An 18,064-nucleotide genomic window follows, 5' to 3' on the forward strand; every position below is an offset into this window, starting at 1 on the left:
AATCCAGAATGTGGCAGCTAGACTGGGAGTGGCCGCCAAGACCATATAACACCGGTCCTGAAATAATAATAATAATAATAATAATAATAATAATAATAATAAATTTTATTTATATCCCGCCCTCCCCAGCCAAAGCCGGGCTCAGGGCGGCTAACAACGCTAAAACAGTACAACATTATAAAAACATTATAAAAATTAATTAAAATCAAAATTGATGGCAACCATAAACTAAAGTTTTGTAAAGATTGCCAAAGGAGGGAGTCAGGCTGTGCCCTGACCAAAGGCCAGGTGGAACAACTCTGTCTTGCAGGCCCTGCGGAAAGATGTCAAGTCCTGCAGGGCCCTTGTCTCTTGTGACAGAGCGTTCCACCAGGTTGGAGCCGCAGCCGAAAAAGCCCTGGCTCTAGTTGAGGCCAGCCTAACCTCTCTGTGGCCTGGGACCTTCAAGGTGTTTTTATTTGAAGACCGTAAGTTCCTCTGTGGGGCATACCAGGAGAGGCGGTCCCGTAGGTACGAGGGTCCTAGGCCGTATAGGGCTTTGAAGGTTAAAACCAGCACCTTAAACCTGATCCTGTACTCCACCGGGAGCCAGTGCAGCTGGTATAGCACCGGATGAATGTGATCTCTAAGCAAAGACCCCGTAAGGAGTCTCGCTGCGGCATTCTGCACCCGCTGGAGTTTCTGGGTCAGTCTCAAGGGCAGCCCCACGTAGAGCGAGTTACAATAATCCAGTCTGGAGGTGACCGTCGCGTGGATCACAGTGGCGAGGTCAGGGCGAGAGAGGTAAGGAGCCAACTGCTTAGCTTGGCGGAGATGAAAAAATGCCGCCTTTGTTATAGCTGCAATCTGCGCCTCCATGGAGAGGGAGGTATCGAAGATTACACCCAAACTCTTAACGGACGGTGCTGGCACTAATTGCACCCCCGCAAGAGATGGGAGTTGCCCCCTCAGTCCCATGTCGTCCCGTCCCAGCCAGAGGACCTCTGTCTTCGAAGGATTTAACTTCAACCGGCTCCCACGTAACCATGCAGCCACAGCCTCCAAGCATCTGATCAGTGTGTCTGGGGCCGAGTCAGGATGGCCGTCCATCAACAGATAGAGTTGGGTGTCATCAGCATACTGATGGCAGCCCAGCCCAAAACTCCAGACAAGCAGGGTGAGGGGGCGCATAAAGATGTTAAAAAGCATCGAGGAGAGTATTGCACCCTGGGGCATACCACACACCAAGGAGTGGCGGGATGACAATTCCCCCCCAAGAGCCACCCTCTGTCCCCAACCAGAGAGAAACGAGCGCAGCCATTGAAGGACTGTGCCCTGGATCCCCACGTCGGCTCCCAGTATGTTTCCGAGCACAGTTCAAAGTGTTGGTGCTGACCTTTAAAGCCCTGGCCCTGTATACCTGAAGGAGCATCTTCACCCCCATCGTTCTGCCCGGACACTAAGGTCCAGCTCTGTGGGCCTTCTGGCAGTTCCCTCCCTGTGAGAAGTGAGGTTACAGAGAACCAGGCAGAGGGCCTTTTTGGTAGTGGCGCCCGCCCTGTTGAATGCCCTCCCATCAGATGTTAAGAAAATAAACAATATTCTGACCTTTAGAAGACATCTGAAGACAGCCCTGTTTAGGGAAATTGTTAATGTTTGACGTTTTATTGTGTTGTTAATATTCCATTGGGAGCTGCCCAGAGTGGCTGGGGAAACCCAGCCAGATGGGTGGGATATAAATAAATGGTGGTGGTGATGATGAAGCAACAGGGTTTGGTGAGCAGGAAGAGGCTGTGGCAGAGAGCAGTCCAGAACCAGAGGCAGAAGCAAAGGCTGGTGAGGAAGAGGGCCAAGAGGCAGAGTGGAGGCAGGCTGCTGAAGAAGCCAGGGGGGTCTTTCCCTCCTGCTGTAACCAGCTCCCCTCTCCCTGGTCTCACAGAACATGGAGAGAAATGAAGATGGTGGAGCAAAGAGAGACTAGATGAAGGAACTGGGGAAAGAGCCTTAGCAGTGGGAAGTTGGGGACCTTCAGTCCTCACAACTGCCCCATTGGACAAAACCTACTGGGTTGCTGTGATCACTAGGCCTGTTTTGGTTTCTTTGAACAAAGAGTTGACTTCACCGACACCAGGTGTTTTATTGCCGACCTACTCCTGACTCTGGCTCCTGACATTTGCCCTTGTGGGACACCGCAGGGAGAAAGAGGAACAATGCTAGAAGGAGTTGCCTGCTGTTGGTTCACGTCTCAAAGTGGTTCGGCGAATCCTAAAAGGGATTCTTTCTGAGATGCGTATCATTCTTCAAAGGAAATGAAACTTACTCAAGAACAGCAAGGCAATCTGAAAAGGCAAATGAAGAAGAAATCCAGAGGTCAGGAGACCATTAGTTGAGCGAGGTCAGGCTGACAAAACGCTGAAGAGCTCGGGTTATCAAATCACGGGATTTGGGGTTGGCATTACTTTTCATACATCAGCAAAGGATGATTATTCAGGATAATGGCTTTGCTTACGAAGAAAGCGTCTCCTGCTAAGAGAGCAATTAGGAAATGGCCCGTGGTCTTGTAACTGCATAACAGCAATTTTAAAAGCACAGATAGTCGGCTGTAAAGCATAGCCCCCACCCCCAACTCCAAAACCTGAATGGAGGACATTCTGGACCAGGTTGTCAAAGAAAAAAACAGCATTGAATAGTGTGTTGGTGGCTGGGGAAACCCAGCCAGATGGGCATGGTATAAATAATGAATTATTATTGTTACTAAACTGCTGGTATCTGGCCTAAAGCATTAGTTAGCTCTTTGAATCTCAATTTATTTATTTATTTGCTTACTCATCTTAGAACCCCCTAATTTAACAAATTCTCTAAGCAACTCTCAGGAAATTACAGTCATTAACCGGCAAGCGAGAGGTAAACATGTGCTATCAAAATACAATTAAAAATCCATTTTAAAAAAATTGAGCAGAACATTGAAAGCAAAAGTACTGAGCAGGGTGATCGGAAAATAAATCAAGAAAATAGATAGAGCTAATATGGTGGCATGAAAATATATATTGCCCCTCTTGGGTGCTACTCTTCGGAAGCATCAAGGCTGCTCTACATTGTTGTTAACTATTAATAGTGTGGCTCTAGCACCAGCCTGTTGGCATAAAGGATTAGAGCTCTCTGAATCCTGGCTCTTGTTGCCTCTGATAGGAGGAAGAGAAGAAGGAGATCTCTTGTGGCTCTCCTTGCCTTCCTTAGACTTCCTTAGAGAGCCAGTGTGGTGTAGTGGTTAAGACTTGTAATCTGGTGAACCGGGTTCGCTTCCCTGCTCCTCCACATGCAGCTGCTGGGTGACCTTGGGCTAGTCACACTTCTCTGAAGTCTCTCAGCCTCACTCACCTCACAGAGTGTTTGTTGTGAGGGAGGAAGGGAAAGGAGAATGTTAGCCACTTTGAGGAGCACCTGCAGGCAATGGGTCCTCAATCACCTCCGGAGCCAGAGCAGATTCAACTGGTGTCTGCTCCTGAGGATCTGGCACAGGTGAGGACCCTTCAGGTTCAAGCCCCAGCCCCGGCTCAGCCGGCCCTGGAGGCGGGGACTCCTGTGCAGGTTGGGATTCCTCAGGTTCAGCCTCTAAATTAGATTCCCAGGCCATCACAGTCATGCCTGTTCCTTTTAAGGTGGAACGGAACTATATCCTAACACAAAAATCGCCACACACACACCCCAGCAACTCCAAAACAAGCGAGGGGGCAGTGGAAAATGTCCTCTGCCTCCCCCACCGCCCTGATCCCGGGCATGATGGCAGCGATCAAGCAGGAAAACATGCTGGTGGACATGCTCTCTGTGTCGGGGACACCCTTCCTGGGAAGGCTGCGTGCCGCCTTTTGCCATGAAGCAGGAGAAGGACAACAACTGGGAGCAGGGCTGTCCTTAGCAGACGCAGAGGCTTGGGAGGGAAGCTACCTTCCTAAGCTGCTGCAGGGATCGCTCTCTCCTGCAGAGGATTGGGAAGGAAGCTGCATGCCCACCAGCCATATAGTTGGCGGGGCGCAGCTGGCGGGCGTACAGGGAAAGGGGAGGCTGCCAACAAAGCCACGCAGCTCCCCCACTCACTAGGGCACCTCTGAGAGGCTGGTGCCCTGGCGCAACGAACCTGTGATGGCCTGGGATTCAGACTCAAATGCTGAACCTGAGGGATCCCAGCCTGCACAGAATTCCCCGCCTCCAGAACCAGCTGAGCCAGGGCTGGGGCATGAGCCTGAAGGGTCCTCACCTGTGCGGGATCCTCAGGTGGGTCTGCTCTGGCTCCTGAGGGGATGGAGGACCCATTGCCTGCAGGTGCTCCACTCTCAGCCCCGTCAGAAGAAGCTGAGGTTGCCTCTGGGTCCGGTAACCCTCCAGCCTCTCCTGAGCTGCAGATGCTCAGGGCAGAGAGGCGGAGGGAACTAAGTTCCCGCAGGAGGAGCGCTTGCCTCCAGGTCAGGAGAGGCGAGTCACCAGAGGATCGGGGCCGCCCTATGCCTCGGGGCAGATAAAAGCTGGCCAGCCCCAGTCCCAGGTTGCGGGAGCAACACTGTTGGTTGCTAGTTCCTGCCTGAACCCTGTCCTGCTTTCCTGCCTGAGCTCCTGACCCGCCTGGCTCCCTGCTTGCAAGCCTGTTCCTGACTTCACCTGACTCCCTGCCCTGCACCCAGCTTCAGCTACTACAGACTGCCTCCACGTTGCACCTTTGACCACAGACTGGACTTGGACCTTGCCTCTCGGGTAACCCACAGGACCAGCACAGAACCACTAACACCAATGGGAAAGACGGCTCTGGTGAGACACATGCCAGAGAACAGAAGGATCAAGAGAGTGGCGAATTTCCCTTTCCCCTTGCTCTTCACTCCATTTCCAAGAGCATTTCAGTCTCTCAATTATGGTGAATCAGCAAAGAGACCTTGCTGTAATGAAGAGGGAATCCTGCATTTTATTCCCCTCCGAGGACCGAAAGGATTTCATTATTGCTCCGGCCTCATTTTCCTCACCTCAGCAAGGGAACTTCTCCTCCTCCAGCAAAACCTGCCAAGTTACAGCCATTGTTGATTTGCATCATTCTTGCTTCCCCACCTCCCAAACCAATGCGCCTGGAACATTTTTGTCTGCAGTAGGATGCAGAACGACTCATGCACGCACATGAAACCTCCTCGTGTGTTACAAGAGGGGACCATTTTTGATAACTAGAAAATAAGCTCTTGCTGGAAGCTTGTCCTGGTTTTTTTATAGCTCAGGGGCTCAATGCTTCCCCATTGTGTTGTTGATAATAATAATAATAATAATAATAATAATAATAATAATAATGCACCAGGCAGTACTCCCCACTCCCAACCATGCAACACACAGGACTCCTAGGGAGAAGCAGCAGTCAGTGTCATATCCCCTACATCCGAGCCCCAAGGCTGCCCTGAGGAGGACTTAGATGAATCCCAAGCCACCCCACTCAGGGCTAGCAGCCCTCGGCACCCACGTTTCTATTGAGGATGGAGGACATGGTTCTTCCATCACCCTTAGACTCTCCTTTTCCACCAACATGTAATCTGATTCCACTATGAGTCCTTTAAGGATTGCAGGGGGATTGGTAGAGCACGAGACTCTTAATCTCAGGGTCGGAGGTTAGAGCTCCACATTGGGCAGATGATTCCTGCATCGCAGGGGGTTGGACTAGATGACCCTTATGGTCCCTTCAAACTCTATGATTCTATGATTCTATGTCCTGGAAGAGAGGCACTGGGAGGGTCTGGAATGGTAGGCCTTGCAGTCGTCTTCTTAAGCCTTCAAATTACAGTGGTACCTCGCAAGCAGAATGCCTCACAAGACGAAAAACGCGCAAGACGAAAGCGTTTTTCGTTTTTTTAGTTGCTTCGCAAGACGATTTTCCCCTATGGGCTTGCTTCGCAAGATGAAAATGTCTTGCAAGTTTGTTTCCTTTTTTCTTAAAACCGCTTGAAGAGGTGCAGCTTCGCAAGACGAAAAACCACACAAGACGAAAAGACTCGCAGAACGAATTAATTTCGTCTTGCGAGGCACCACTGTATTCTGGTCCTTTGCTGAAACAACGTTCACCACAGCTCAGCACGCAGGATCCACTGGGAGCTGACCAGGGTCCTGAATTGGTTTGGCTGTACTAGATTGAAACAGGTTCTGGTAATTACTTCCACCTGCGAGCTCCAGCAAAACAAATAGTTCTCGGCTTAAGTAGAACGATACATCCCTGAGGCATGCAGCAATGGTACTCTGCCATAAATACAATCAGTTTGGAGCTGTCATTTCCATTTATCAGTTCCTGCCTTTGAGGAAAACCTTCTGAAGAAGAACTTTCAGATTATAAAGATCACTATACTCAGCCAAATCTGTTATTCCAAACGTCTCTCATATCTCTACTGGGTGTCATCTCACAAAAGGCTTTGGAGAGAAAGGGCCTGGGGGGCGTTTGGCTCTCATGTCCCAGTTCAAGGGGACATACCTTCAAAAGCAGTGCTTTGCTGGAGCAGACCAGGGTCCATCTGGCCTGCCCACCTGGTCAAGCCTTCTGCATCCAGACTGATGCCTGTTGAGAGTTCACAAGCAGGGCCATTGCTGTTTGTCCCTCCTATCTGCGGTCTTGCTATTTCTGATGTTCAGAATGTGAGTGCCGTTCCTTTTATAGTCTGCATGCCACCATCCAACCACAAAAAGAGGGAGATATCAGCAGGCTCAAGGTTTTGCAGAAATACAAAAGATATGGGGGCGGGGATGGTGTGTGAATGTGTGTTAAACCCCTCAGAACCCAGCTCATTGGTGACTGAGCATGCTCAATGGGTGCAGAATCCTGATTAACAGTGTAAAGGTGGTTCTTCCCACCATTCATTTCCACGTAGGTTGAGCTCAGATCCCCAGACCTACTGAAATTCTAAAGCAGGCATGGGCAAACTCCGGCCCTCCAGATGTTTGGGACTACAATTCCCATCACCCATGACCACTGGTCCTGTTAGCTAGGGATGATGGGAATTGTAGTCTGGAGAGCTGGAGTTTGCCAATGCCTGTTCTAAAGGCATTCTAAAGGCATTTCTTCCCCACAGGGGAAGAAAATTTGGCAGAAAGTGGAAGACAGATTTCAGCACAGTGCTATTGTTGCAGACACAGATCTGAAAGCAAGTCCCAGAACTGCGGAGTCACTGATTCTTACAGCTAGGAGAAATTCTCAGTAGAGTCACCAGGGCTAAATAAAATTACTTTGGGAAGTTGCCAGTTACCAGCTCGGATTTCAGATAACCATTTCTCTGCCTCCTCCCCAAACTGCCTCTTCAACACCCTTTGCGGCTCAAGATTGGAATGAGCGTGCCTTCATTCCACCTGAACATATTGCTCCTTTATTGGAACTCATCTCAGACAGGTAGAAAAGAGGGAGACTCCAGCAACGGCTCTCCAGGAAGAAGGCCAATTTAATTTCCACTCCCTTTATTGTATCACAACTTGCAAGAGGAGAAGCTCTTCCTGCACCGCAGAAAACACATCGATCATTTCGTTGCGCCTCGAACGTGTTTATCGGCACTGATCTTGTTTCCTCTTTCTCTCCCCGCCCCCATTTTTCTTGCAGATAAATTTTGTTTTCCTGTTTAACATAGTTAGGATTCTAATGACAAAGCTGAGAGCGTCGACGACTTCAGAAACAATACAGTACAGGTAAGCTGAGTGCTGCGCTGCTGAAAAATCACCTTTCCCCTTATATCCCCAACCAATCGCTGGTCCCAATCACAATCTCCAGAGAGGGCTGGGAGTGAACTGAAGAATTGCTGCCAGCCATAATTCACATCCATCTAACCTCCTTTGGGGAAGGTTCTCAGGCAGGGTGGAAGGAGAAAGAACTTGCCCGTGTGAAGACGACCTGGTGGAAACCCTTACACATATGGTTCTCAATTGTAAACTATATGCTGATCTCCGTCAGCAATTTCTAGATCAACTCTGTATCCCCAAATGGAAACCAGAATCGGAGGTCATACATTTTCTATTACTGGGGTGTGATCAGGAGTTCAACCAAGTTAGTGGCTAAATAACTCCATTTGGTTTTTTGACGTTGATATACACTGCAGACGTCTGATCTCCCTGGAGACCAAGAGATGTGGCGATAGACTGCTCTGCCTCCTTTCTTTTTGCAAATCTTTTGTGCCACTGGGGAAGTGGTAATTCTGTATTGATTTGTTTTGGATGTTTGTAAAGGTAAAGGGACCCCTGATCATTAGGTCCAGTCGTGGCCAACTCTGAGGTTGCGGCGCTCATCTCGCTTTATTGGCTGAGGGAGCCGGTGTACAGCTTCCGGGTCATGGGGCCAGCATGACTAAGCCACTTCTGGCAAACCAGAGCAGCGCACAGAAATGCCGTTTACCTTCCCGCCGGAGCGGTACCTATTTATCTACTTGCACTTTGACGTGCTTTCAAACTGCTAGGTTGGCAGGAGCAGGGACTGAGCAACGGGAGCTCACCCCATCGTGGGGATTCAAACCGCCAACCTTCTGATTGGCAAGTCCTAGGCTCTGTGGTTTAACCCGCAGCGCCACCCGCATCCCTTGGATGTTTGTAGGTAATGCCAATAAAAGGTTTGAAAAGAAATTGTAGACGTGTCAGAACTAGATGAACCAATGGTCTGACTTGATATAAGGCAGCTTGATGTAAGGTGGTTCCCATGTATTCTGCTGGAAACTGCCTCATGGAATAATAGAATCGCAGAATTGTGGGATTGTAGAGTTGGAAGGGACCCTGAGGGTCATCTAGTCCAGCCCCCTGCAATGCAGGAAGCTCAACTAAAGCATCTATGAGCAATGGCCACCCAACCTCTGCTTTAAAATCTCCAAGGAAGGAGAGTCCACAGCCTCCCTAGGAAGTCTGTTCCACTGTTAACATCAGAAAGTTCTTCTGATAGCAGGAGAAAACAAGCTATTTATTTACTTTACAAATGTATAGATACATTACAAATGTATAGATGGCTTTACAACCCAAGTCTGTCTATACAGGATTATATTTAAAATAAATAAAATTCTGACCAACACATTTCTTACACATAAGTGAAGCCACGCCACTGGGTTGTGTTCTGAAATCTGAGAGAAGCCAGTTGGAAATCCCCCGAGCCTCTGAAATCCTGTAGCCTTTCATCCCCCGCGCACCTTAGAAATTGCCAATCAGTCTGGCAAACTCAAAGCTCATTTGCTTAAACATGTCATTTCAACACTCCTTCACCTTAATCACTATGAAGTCAATTGGGTGTCGAGGTTTCATTTCACTGCGAAAGACACCAGTTATTATAAAGAAAATTCAATAGAGAGTTGTGATTGGAATCAGGCTGAAGAACTGCCAATTGCTACCTCTTCATTTAACATTACCTTCCTTTAATTATAGACAGTTTGTGTGTCATAGAGTGGCTCAGGTTAAGAATATTTCGTAATAGCAAAATGTGCATTTGCTTGGGGGCGGGGACAAGAGATCATCCAGCTGTTCTTGGACTCTGAACCTCCACTAAAGGTAAAGGGGTATAGGGACCCCTGACCATTAGGTCCGGTCGTGACCGACTCTGGGGTTGCGACGCTCATCTCGTTTTAATGGCCGAGGGAGCCGGCATACAGCTTCCGGGTCATGTGGCCAGCATGACTAAGCCACTTCTGGCGAACCAGAGCAGTGCATGGAAATGCTGTTTACCTTCCTGCTGGAGTGGTATCTATTTATCTACTTGCACTTTGACGTGCTTTCGAACTGCTAGGTTAGCAGGAGCAGGGACCGAGCAACGGGAGCTCACCCCGTCAGGGGGATTTGAACCTCTGACCTTCTGATCGCTGTGGTTTAACTCACAGCGCCACCCACGTCCCTTCAACCTCCATTAGCCCCAGCCATAATCATCAATGGTCATGGATGATGGGAGTTGTAGTCTTTTGGAAGACCGCAGGCTGCCCCTTCTTGCTACATGCAATCAGGTGACTGTCTGTCTCATTCTATCTCATATTTTATATTTAGTTCTGCTGACTTTCCCTCTGTATGCAAGAAAAACCCTGGCTTTAAGACCCATTTCGCTCACTCTCACATTGAAAGCTAAATTGCCCTCTCTCCCCCTGTTCAGCTCCTCCTTCCTTCGAGTTTTAGAATCAAATTTATTGGCAATTAAGCTAAATGTTCCAAAAGCTGACTTGCTAGATCCCAGCTAATGCTTTGCAAAGCAGCACTTCTGCAAGCAAATTAAAATAAGCTGATCTGCTCTTTATAAGTCCTCTATTCTCCCCCCTCTTCCCCCCCTTTTTTGAAAAGTTAATATAAACTTTGCTGAACCTGAACTGCTGAAGATCTCCGCTCAAGGTTGTGTTAGCAAACTAAGCAAGAGATATCCAGCTCTATAGACCCAGCTGTAGAAATTTGGGATGCATCTTAGAGTCAAATTATGGGGTAACAAAGGAGACACATGGCACAGCTCTCTTAGGGCTGTATCATTTCAGAAAGCAAAGGGTGTGGTTGCATGTTTGAGGTTAAGAACGCCTTGCAAATAGAAAACTAGGGTTTAGAGGAAAACCTGGCTTGCAACCTCCTAATTTTTCACAGGGAAAGTTGGTAGAGTATTTAAGCTTATGATTTGCACCACCCATATTCTGAAGTGGTGCAGTCCCAGGATTATACCACTACATTGTGAAATGTATAGAGCAGCTCTTTGGGAGTTTGATTTTACCATATGTGTAACCAAGGCAAATGAATTAGGACCTTGCAGAGGAATGCCCAGTTTCCCAAGTGCAAACAGGGCCTTTTCAGTGGTAGCACCTGAATTGCAGAACTGTGCTTTCAGAGTGGTATGCCTGGAACCACTGAGTCTCCTTTTTTTAGCACTAGCAGAGACCTAAAAAAATAAATTACCCAGATCTTTAAATCTATTATTTTCCATTTATTCTTTGGACAGAGTTGGGGCGGGGGAGGGATTCAATTCAGTTCACATTTAGAGGTAAACCTACCTAATTTGCACTCCGTGAAAAAATATGTGAACCAAAACACAGCCACCGTTCAAAATTCACCCTTCTCTGAATTTTTCAGTGTAGTTCTCCGGCCAAGTAATGTGTACAAAAATGCATATAACGGTGAAAACTGTGTTGCAAAAATATTAGGCAGAATTCCATACAAATATGTGTCTATTGGGATAAATCAGAACAAAAACTCTGGTTAGTTTTCCTGGTTACTTTCTTATAATTCGCAAACTGATGTGGAAATGTGGGGAAATAGATTTAAGATCGAAAAATGGGAACCAGACAAGACACTGAAATTGTCTGACTCATCTATCCCTGGCTGTGTCGATACTGACTTGGGCAAGATCAGAGTCAACATTGTTGGGTTCATAGGTTTCAACTCCCTGGCTTCACCCCTAAACTCCCAGCCACCCTGAACAGGAAGCGATAGAGCAGGCTGAACGTTTGGCTATAACGTTCTGCAGATTCTCTGTAAAAAGTGAGTGAACAAATGATGGCACAAGCTATTTGGGAATCTCCTGAGTCTCATTGTCTGAAATTCTGGAATTTGGGTGGCCTTTCATCCCACACATAGCTTAGAAACTACCACAAGTCAGGCAAATCCAGTCTCATTCACTAAACATGCGATTTCAGCATTTCACTGGTGAGATGTTGTCCTCCATCAATGTTCTCATTTCCTGTCGTTTTTGTGAACTTTCCCCCTTTGATCTCCCCTTAACAGGAAGGCTGTCAAAGCAACCTTAGTTCTTCTGCCTCTTCTGGGTATTACCTACATGCTTTTCTTCGTCAACCCCGGGGAAGATGATATCTCCCAGATATTTTTCATCTACTTCAACTCATTCTTGCAGTCTTTTCAGGTAAGGGATGTTAAAAGAAAAACGGAAAAGGGGCATTTAAATGCCTAAATGACTAAACTGGCTCAGCTTTGACAAGTGTGTTACTCTGTCGACCGCTAGAGCTCACAGTCAGGGTGACTGACAAGGAATTATAGCCAAGAGAAATACCTCACGGACTGTGGATGGGTTATAATGTATGGGGTCCTTGCCATGGGATCGCATTCATCCAGTGCTTTGCCAGCTGCACTGGCTCCCGGTGGAGTACAGGGTCAGGTTTAAGGTGCTGGTTTTGACCTTTAAAGCCCTATGCAGCCTAGGACCCACGTACCTACGGGACCACCTCTCCTGGTATGCCCTGCGAAGGACCTTAAGGTCCACAAATGACAACACTTTGGAGGTCCCGAGCCACAAGGTGGTTAGATTGGTCTTAGCTAGGGCCAGGGCCTTTTCAGTACTGGCCCCAACTTGGTGGAACGCTCTGGAGAATGCTTTGGAGAACATTCACTCAATGATAATAATAATAATAAGAAGAAGTTGTTGTTTTTATACCCCACCCTCCCCAGCCAGAGCCAGGCTCAGGGAGGCTTACACCAATAAAATTACAATAAAACATAATGGGGGGGGACAAACAAACAAGACAGCCGGTTTATTAAAATATGAGTTAAAATACAATTTAAAATGCAGCCTCATTTTAATAGTAGCCCATAAATCAAGACCATAAGGGGAGGAAACATAAGAGTCAGACTGAGTCCAGCTCCACGGCCTGGTGGAACAGCTCTGTCTTGCAGGCCCTGCGGAAAGATGTCAAGTCCCGCAAGGCCCTAGTCTCTTGTGACAGAGCGTTCCACCAGATCAGGGCCACGGCCGAAAATGCCCTGGTTCAGGCCAGCCTAACCTCCCTGTGGCCCGGTACCTCCAAGATCTTTTTGTTTGAAGACCATAAGGTCCTCCGTGGGAAATGCCAGGAGAGGCGGTCCTGTAGGTATGAGGGTCCTAGGCCGTATAGGGCTTTAAAGGTTAAAACCAGCACCTTAAACCTGATCCTGTACTCCACCAGGAGCCAGTGCAGCTGATATAGCACTGGGTGAATGTGATCCCGCAGCGAGAACCCCGTGAGGAGTTTTGCTGCGGCATTCTGCACCCGCTGGAGTTTCTGGGTCAGTCTCAAGGGCAGCCCCACGTATCACTTATAGAAGTGGAGTCAGGCTTTATGTAGTAACCATCTGTGATATATACATGATTTCCAAGATGTAATGTCCGGTTAAAGAGATTTGTCCCCCAAACCAATTTATGAACAGCCAGTCATAGATCTAGACCAGGCATGGGTGACCTGTGGCCCTCAAGCCAACAGGAACTGTGATCAAAAGTGTTTGTTTTATTCTGTTTTACTCTGTTTTTATTTATCTCTCATAGCTACCTAGAGACTAGCTGGAGATGGGATACTTTTTTTTTTAAATTGAACATACGAATGGAGTTCTAGTCCAACAGCATCTGGGGGTCTCCAGGTTACGCACCCCTAATCTAGACAATATTAAGGATCGCTCTGGTAAGATAACACAGCATTACTTTGAGATGTATCTCAATAAATCGACTGTTCAGGAATCAACTTGTTGGCAGAGGAATATTGGCTGAGGGACATCAGAAGTAAAAAAACCGAGGGCTTTATGATATTCACCCCCAAACATTCCAGCCTTTTTTCATGCCTCTTCCTATCTTCTTTTGCAATGGGAGGAAAATAACCTCATACCAATGTCTTTCTGTTTCTTCTAGGGCTTTTTTGTGTCTGTGTTTTACTGCTTCTTAAATGGAGAGGTAAGTTTCATTATTCTCTGTCTGCACTGTCCCTTAATAAAAAGTTGGTGGGTTGTTTTTTTTAGCAAAATGGAGAAGTTAGGCTTCCTAATAGAAAAAGGACCATCCAGTCTTGGTTATGCTTGTCTTCCCAGCCACTCTGTGAGGGAAGCCTCAGTCAGTAAACCGTGAGACTCTTCATTTTAGGGTTGTGGGTTCAAGCCCCAGGTTGAACAAAAAATTCCTACATTGCAGGGCGTTGGACAGATGACCCTCATGATCCCTTTCCACTCTGCAATTCTATGAAATTATTTCCAATCTACATAGGAGAGATTGAGGCACCAGGCAAGTCAGTTGCTTCATAACTTGCTGGGCTGGGTCATTTCAGGATTTTCAACATGCTTGGAGGATCTGCAACATACATCAGATTCCGCATGTTATCCTCACAGCCCCTTGATATGCACAATCTTAACTTCTCCCCCCCCCCAAAAAAAAAAATCTGGTGAAACATTCTGAATCCATATCCACACTCCAAACATTTGCTTTGAAATATACCATATTTTTCAGTGTATAATACAATAGTACAGTGGTACCTCGGGTTACATACGCTTCAGGTTACATACACTTCTGGTTACAGACTCTGCTAACCCATAAATAGTACCTCAGGTTAAGAACTTTGCTTCAGAATGAGAACAGTACGTCTCAAAAAGTAGAGTTCAGGTGCAGCAAACAAGCGTGCACACCAGGAAATGGGAGCAAATGGATGTAGCAAATGCAAAATTAAAGGGAGGGATCATGGTTCAATCCCCTCCCCTTGGCATCTCCAGGAAGGACTGGGAATGTCCTGCCCCAAACACTGGAGAGCCTCTGCCAGCCAGTGTAGACAATACTGGACTAGACCAGGTATTTGGCTCAGAATAAGGCAATTTCCTGTAGGGACGCGGGTGGCGCTGTGGGTAAAACCTCAGCGCCTAGGACTTGCCGATCGCATGGTTGGCGGTTCGAATCCCCGCAGCGGGGTGCTCTCCCATCGTTCGGTCCCAGCGCCTGCCAACCTAGCAGTTCGAAAGCACCCCCAGGTGCAAGTAGATAAATAGGGACCTCTTACCAGCGGGAAGGTAAACGATGTTTCCGTGTGCTGCGCTGGCTTGCCAGATGCAGCTTTGTCACGCTGGCCACGTGACCCGGAAGTGTCTGTGGACAGCACTGGCTCCTGGCCTATAGAGTGAGATGAGCGCACAACCCTAGAGTCTGGCAAGACTGGCCCGTACGGGCAGGGGTACCTTTACCTTTACCTTTTTAAGGCAATTTCCTATATGATCTTCTGGTGGTGGTGCACTTTCCTGGAAAACAGCTCCCCGACTCCCTGGCTGACAATGCAACAACATCTTCCACTGTTTGTACATTTGCTGAGCAAGAACTTTGCAAGAGCCATTTGCTTTAACAAGAGTTTTAAAGTTGGCTTCTATACAGACATGCACACACGTCTTGCTCCCATTTCCTCACTGCAGGCCGTTTAATCCCTTTGGGAGGGATTTCCCATCTTCCTTCCTGGAGCCTTTCATTGAGCGCTCATCCCTTCCACTCAAGCAGAGCACCACCCTAATAGTTTTCTCTCCTCTCCCTGCACGGAGGACTTTTCAGAGCCATTAGCAACAGCAATGCTCTTCTCTTTCTGTTCTGCCTTTTCTGAATTGACCCATTCCATCCCATTAGCCAGGTATAACAGCATTTGATTGCGATAATTTCGGGACTCATTTGCTTCCCTTTCTGCCCGCATAATTCCCTGCCCTCCACCTCCCGCCTTCTGCAAAGTAGAAAGGCCTTTTCTGTGCGCCTCTTGCAATTATTCTAAGGCTTCTTGAAACATACAAATAGGGAGGCAAGTCCTTCCTATGTCAACCCAACACATTTGGTGGCTTTCTGCAGCTTACCAGACTGCTGCTTCCTCGTTGCATTGTTCAATCCATCAATGGCACGCTTATGTGAGACACTCCAGACAAAGGAGAGAGAGAGAGAAGATGGGATAAAACAAGATAATGTTATTTCGTTGGGGTTCGGCACCAAGGGTTGGAATGCTTGGCCAGATGTCAAGGGCCCATGTCCCAGCAGGGGACCCTTCTCATGCACACACACAAACACACACTCATGAGGGCTCACCTCTCATTGGCCATGCTCCAGGGTCTCCTTGAGTGCTTTTGTCTAGCTAGCATGAGTTGCGTGGCAAGTCCCCACCCCACCCCCAGGTGGAAATAATGACACATGACACAATTATTAAGGGTAATGGGCTAAGAAAGGCCACAACTTTATTGGTTACAGATGATGAGCGGTATTGGCTTAGGCATTGGTCCTAACCGACTATATCCGACTCCAGCCCATCCGCTAGAAGTCCGGGAAGGGTTAACCACCAGTAGGGGGAGTCCTGCTGATGCACATCAACTAGGAACTCCCCCGGGGCCACCGCAAGGGGGCGTGCCTTAGGCCCTAACCTTTGGACAGGGCCACGCCCCCCAGAACTCTTTACTGGACTACCCTTCAATATGTGGGGCAGGTGATGGCGCTACTTCCCCTCTTCCATCTACAGAACTATACCAATGCCTAACCGCCAATACCCAGAAAGTTGTGACGATTTGCTACGAGATAGGCAAAAACCAAGTGGTTGGTGCCAATTTGCCAAGTGGAAAAATTCCTACCAGGCCCCTCAATGGCAACCATCCAAGGTCCACAGCAAGGTCAAAGAATGAAAATCTTATAGGGCGGGAGGGTGGGAAAACAGAACAGCTGATAAGCGGCAAAGAGGGAGATCCCCAGCCGCGTCCTGCCTTTATAGGGTAGGCCACGCCCCCTGAGCTGGCCGATTGGCCGGCCAGGGGGTGACACGGCCGGAAATCCCCCCAATCATGCGGGGGCTGGCCTCCACCCACCGCGCGTGTGGAGGGGCTGTGAAGCCCGCAACCCCACCTCCTCCAAAAGGCGAAAGTGGCTCTCCTGGACTGTGATGATGCTTCTTGCTTGCCTGGATGGAGAATTCAGAGAAGTGTGGCCAGTGGGGGGAGAGGGAGAAACTCTGTGTGTGTGTGTGTGTGTGTGTGTGTGTGTGTGTGTGTGTGTTAGAGAGGGGGGAGAGAGAAGAAACCTCTGGCTTTTCATGTAGCCTAATGTACAAAGGTAAGAGCCATAGGACGCAGGTGGCGCTGTGGGTTAACCCACAGAGCCTAGGACTTGCCCATCAGAAGGTCGCGGTTTGAATCCCCACAACGGGGTGAGCTCCCGTTGCTCGGTCCCTGCTCCTGCCAACCTAGCAGTTCGAAAGCACATCAAAGCGCAAGTAGATAAATAGGTACCGCTCCAGCGGGAAGGTAAACGGCGTTTCTGTGCGCTGCTCTGGTTCGCCAGAAGCGGCTTAGTCATGCTGGCCACATGACCCGGAAGCTGTACGCCGGCTCCCTCGGCCAGTAAAGCGAGATGAGCGCCGCAACCCCAGAGTCGGCCACTACTGTACCTAACGGTCAAGGGTCCCTTTACCTTTACCTTTAAGAGCCATGGATCAGTTGTCAGGGGCAGGTTGGACGCAGAGGAATGGTGGGAGGAACCAGCTGGGGAATCACCAAAGGAATAAGGTTCAGAGTGGTGGTGGGATGACAATGAGGCATCAGAGGGACAAGGTTGGGAGGAAGAGATGTTGGAAGCTGAAGAGGTAACAGGGCTGTGTGAATGGGGAGAGTCTGTGGCGGAGAGAAGTCCGGAAGCTGAAGCAGGAGAAGAGGAAGACCAAGAGGCAGAGATGAGTCAAGCTTGTGAAGAGGCCCAGGTGGGGTGAAGAGGCCCAGGAGGGGTGGCTAACACCCCAGAGGACAGGATCACACTTCAAAGCGACCTTGACAGATTAGAGAACTGGGCCAAAACAAACAAGATGAATTTCAACAGGGAGAAATGTAAAGTATTGCACTCGGGCAAAAAAAAATGAGAGGCACAAATACAAGATGGGTGACACCTGGCTTGAGAGCAGTACATGTGAAAAGGATCTAGGAGTCTTGGTTGACCACAAACTTGACATGAGCCAACAGTGGGACGCGGCAGCTAAAAAAGCCAATGCAATTCTGGGCTGCATCAATAGGAGTATAGCATCTAGATCAAGGGAAGTAATAGTGCCACTGTATTCTGCTCTGGTCAGACCTCACCTGGAGTACTGTGTCCAGTTCTGGGCACCACAGTTCAAGAAGGACACTGAGAAACTGGAACGTGTCCAGAGGAGGGCAACCAAAATGGTCAAAGACCTGGAAACGATGCCTTATGAGGAACGGCTAAGGGAGCTGGGCATGTTTAGCCTGGAGAAGAGGAGGTTAAGGGGTGATATGATAGCCATGTTCAAATATATAAAAGGATGTCACATAGAGGAGGGAGAAAGGCTGTTTTCTGCTGCTCCCGAGAAGCGGACACGGAGCAATGGTTCCAAACTACAAGAAAGAAGAT

General features: G+C 48.4%; 1 protein-coding gene across 5 annotated transcripts in view; it reads left to right on the forward strand.

The window, feature by feature from the left end:
- CRHR2 (corticotropin releasing hormone receptor 2) overlaps window positions 1-18,064 on the forward strand; it is a 202,056-nt gene that overhangs the window by 170,815 nt on the left and 13,177 nt on the right. For all 5 annotated transcript variants that reach the window (XM_083704265.1, XM_083704266.1, XM_083704268.1 and 2 more), the window contains 3 exons: window positions 7,577-7,662; window positions 11,686-11,821; window positions 13,571-13,612. In XM_083704265.1, coding sequence (XP_083560391.1) covers window positions 7,577-7,662; window positions 11,686-11,821; window positions 13,571-13,612 — 264 coding nt within the window. The remainder of the gene's footprint in view (window positions 1-7,576; window positions 7,663-11,685; window positions 11,822-13,570; window positions 13,613-18,064) is intronic.

Source organism: Podarcis gaigeae (genome assembly GCF_964106915.1).
Source record: "Podarcis gaigeae genome assembly, chromosome: 12".
NCBI classification, from domain to species: Eukaryota; Metazoa; Chordata; class Lepidosauria; order Squamata; family Lacertidae; genus Podarcis; species Podarcis gaigeae.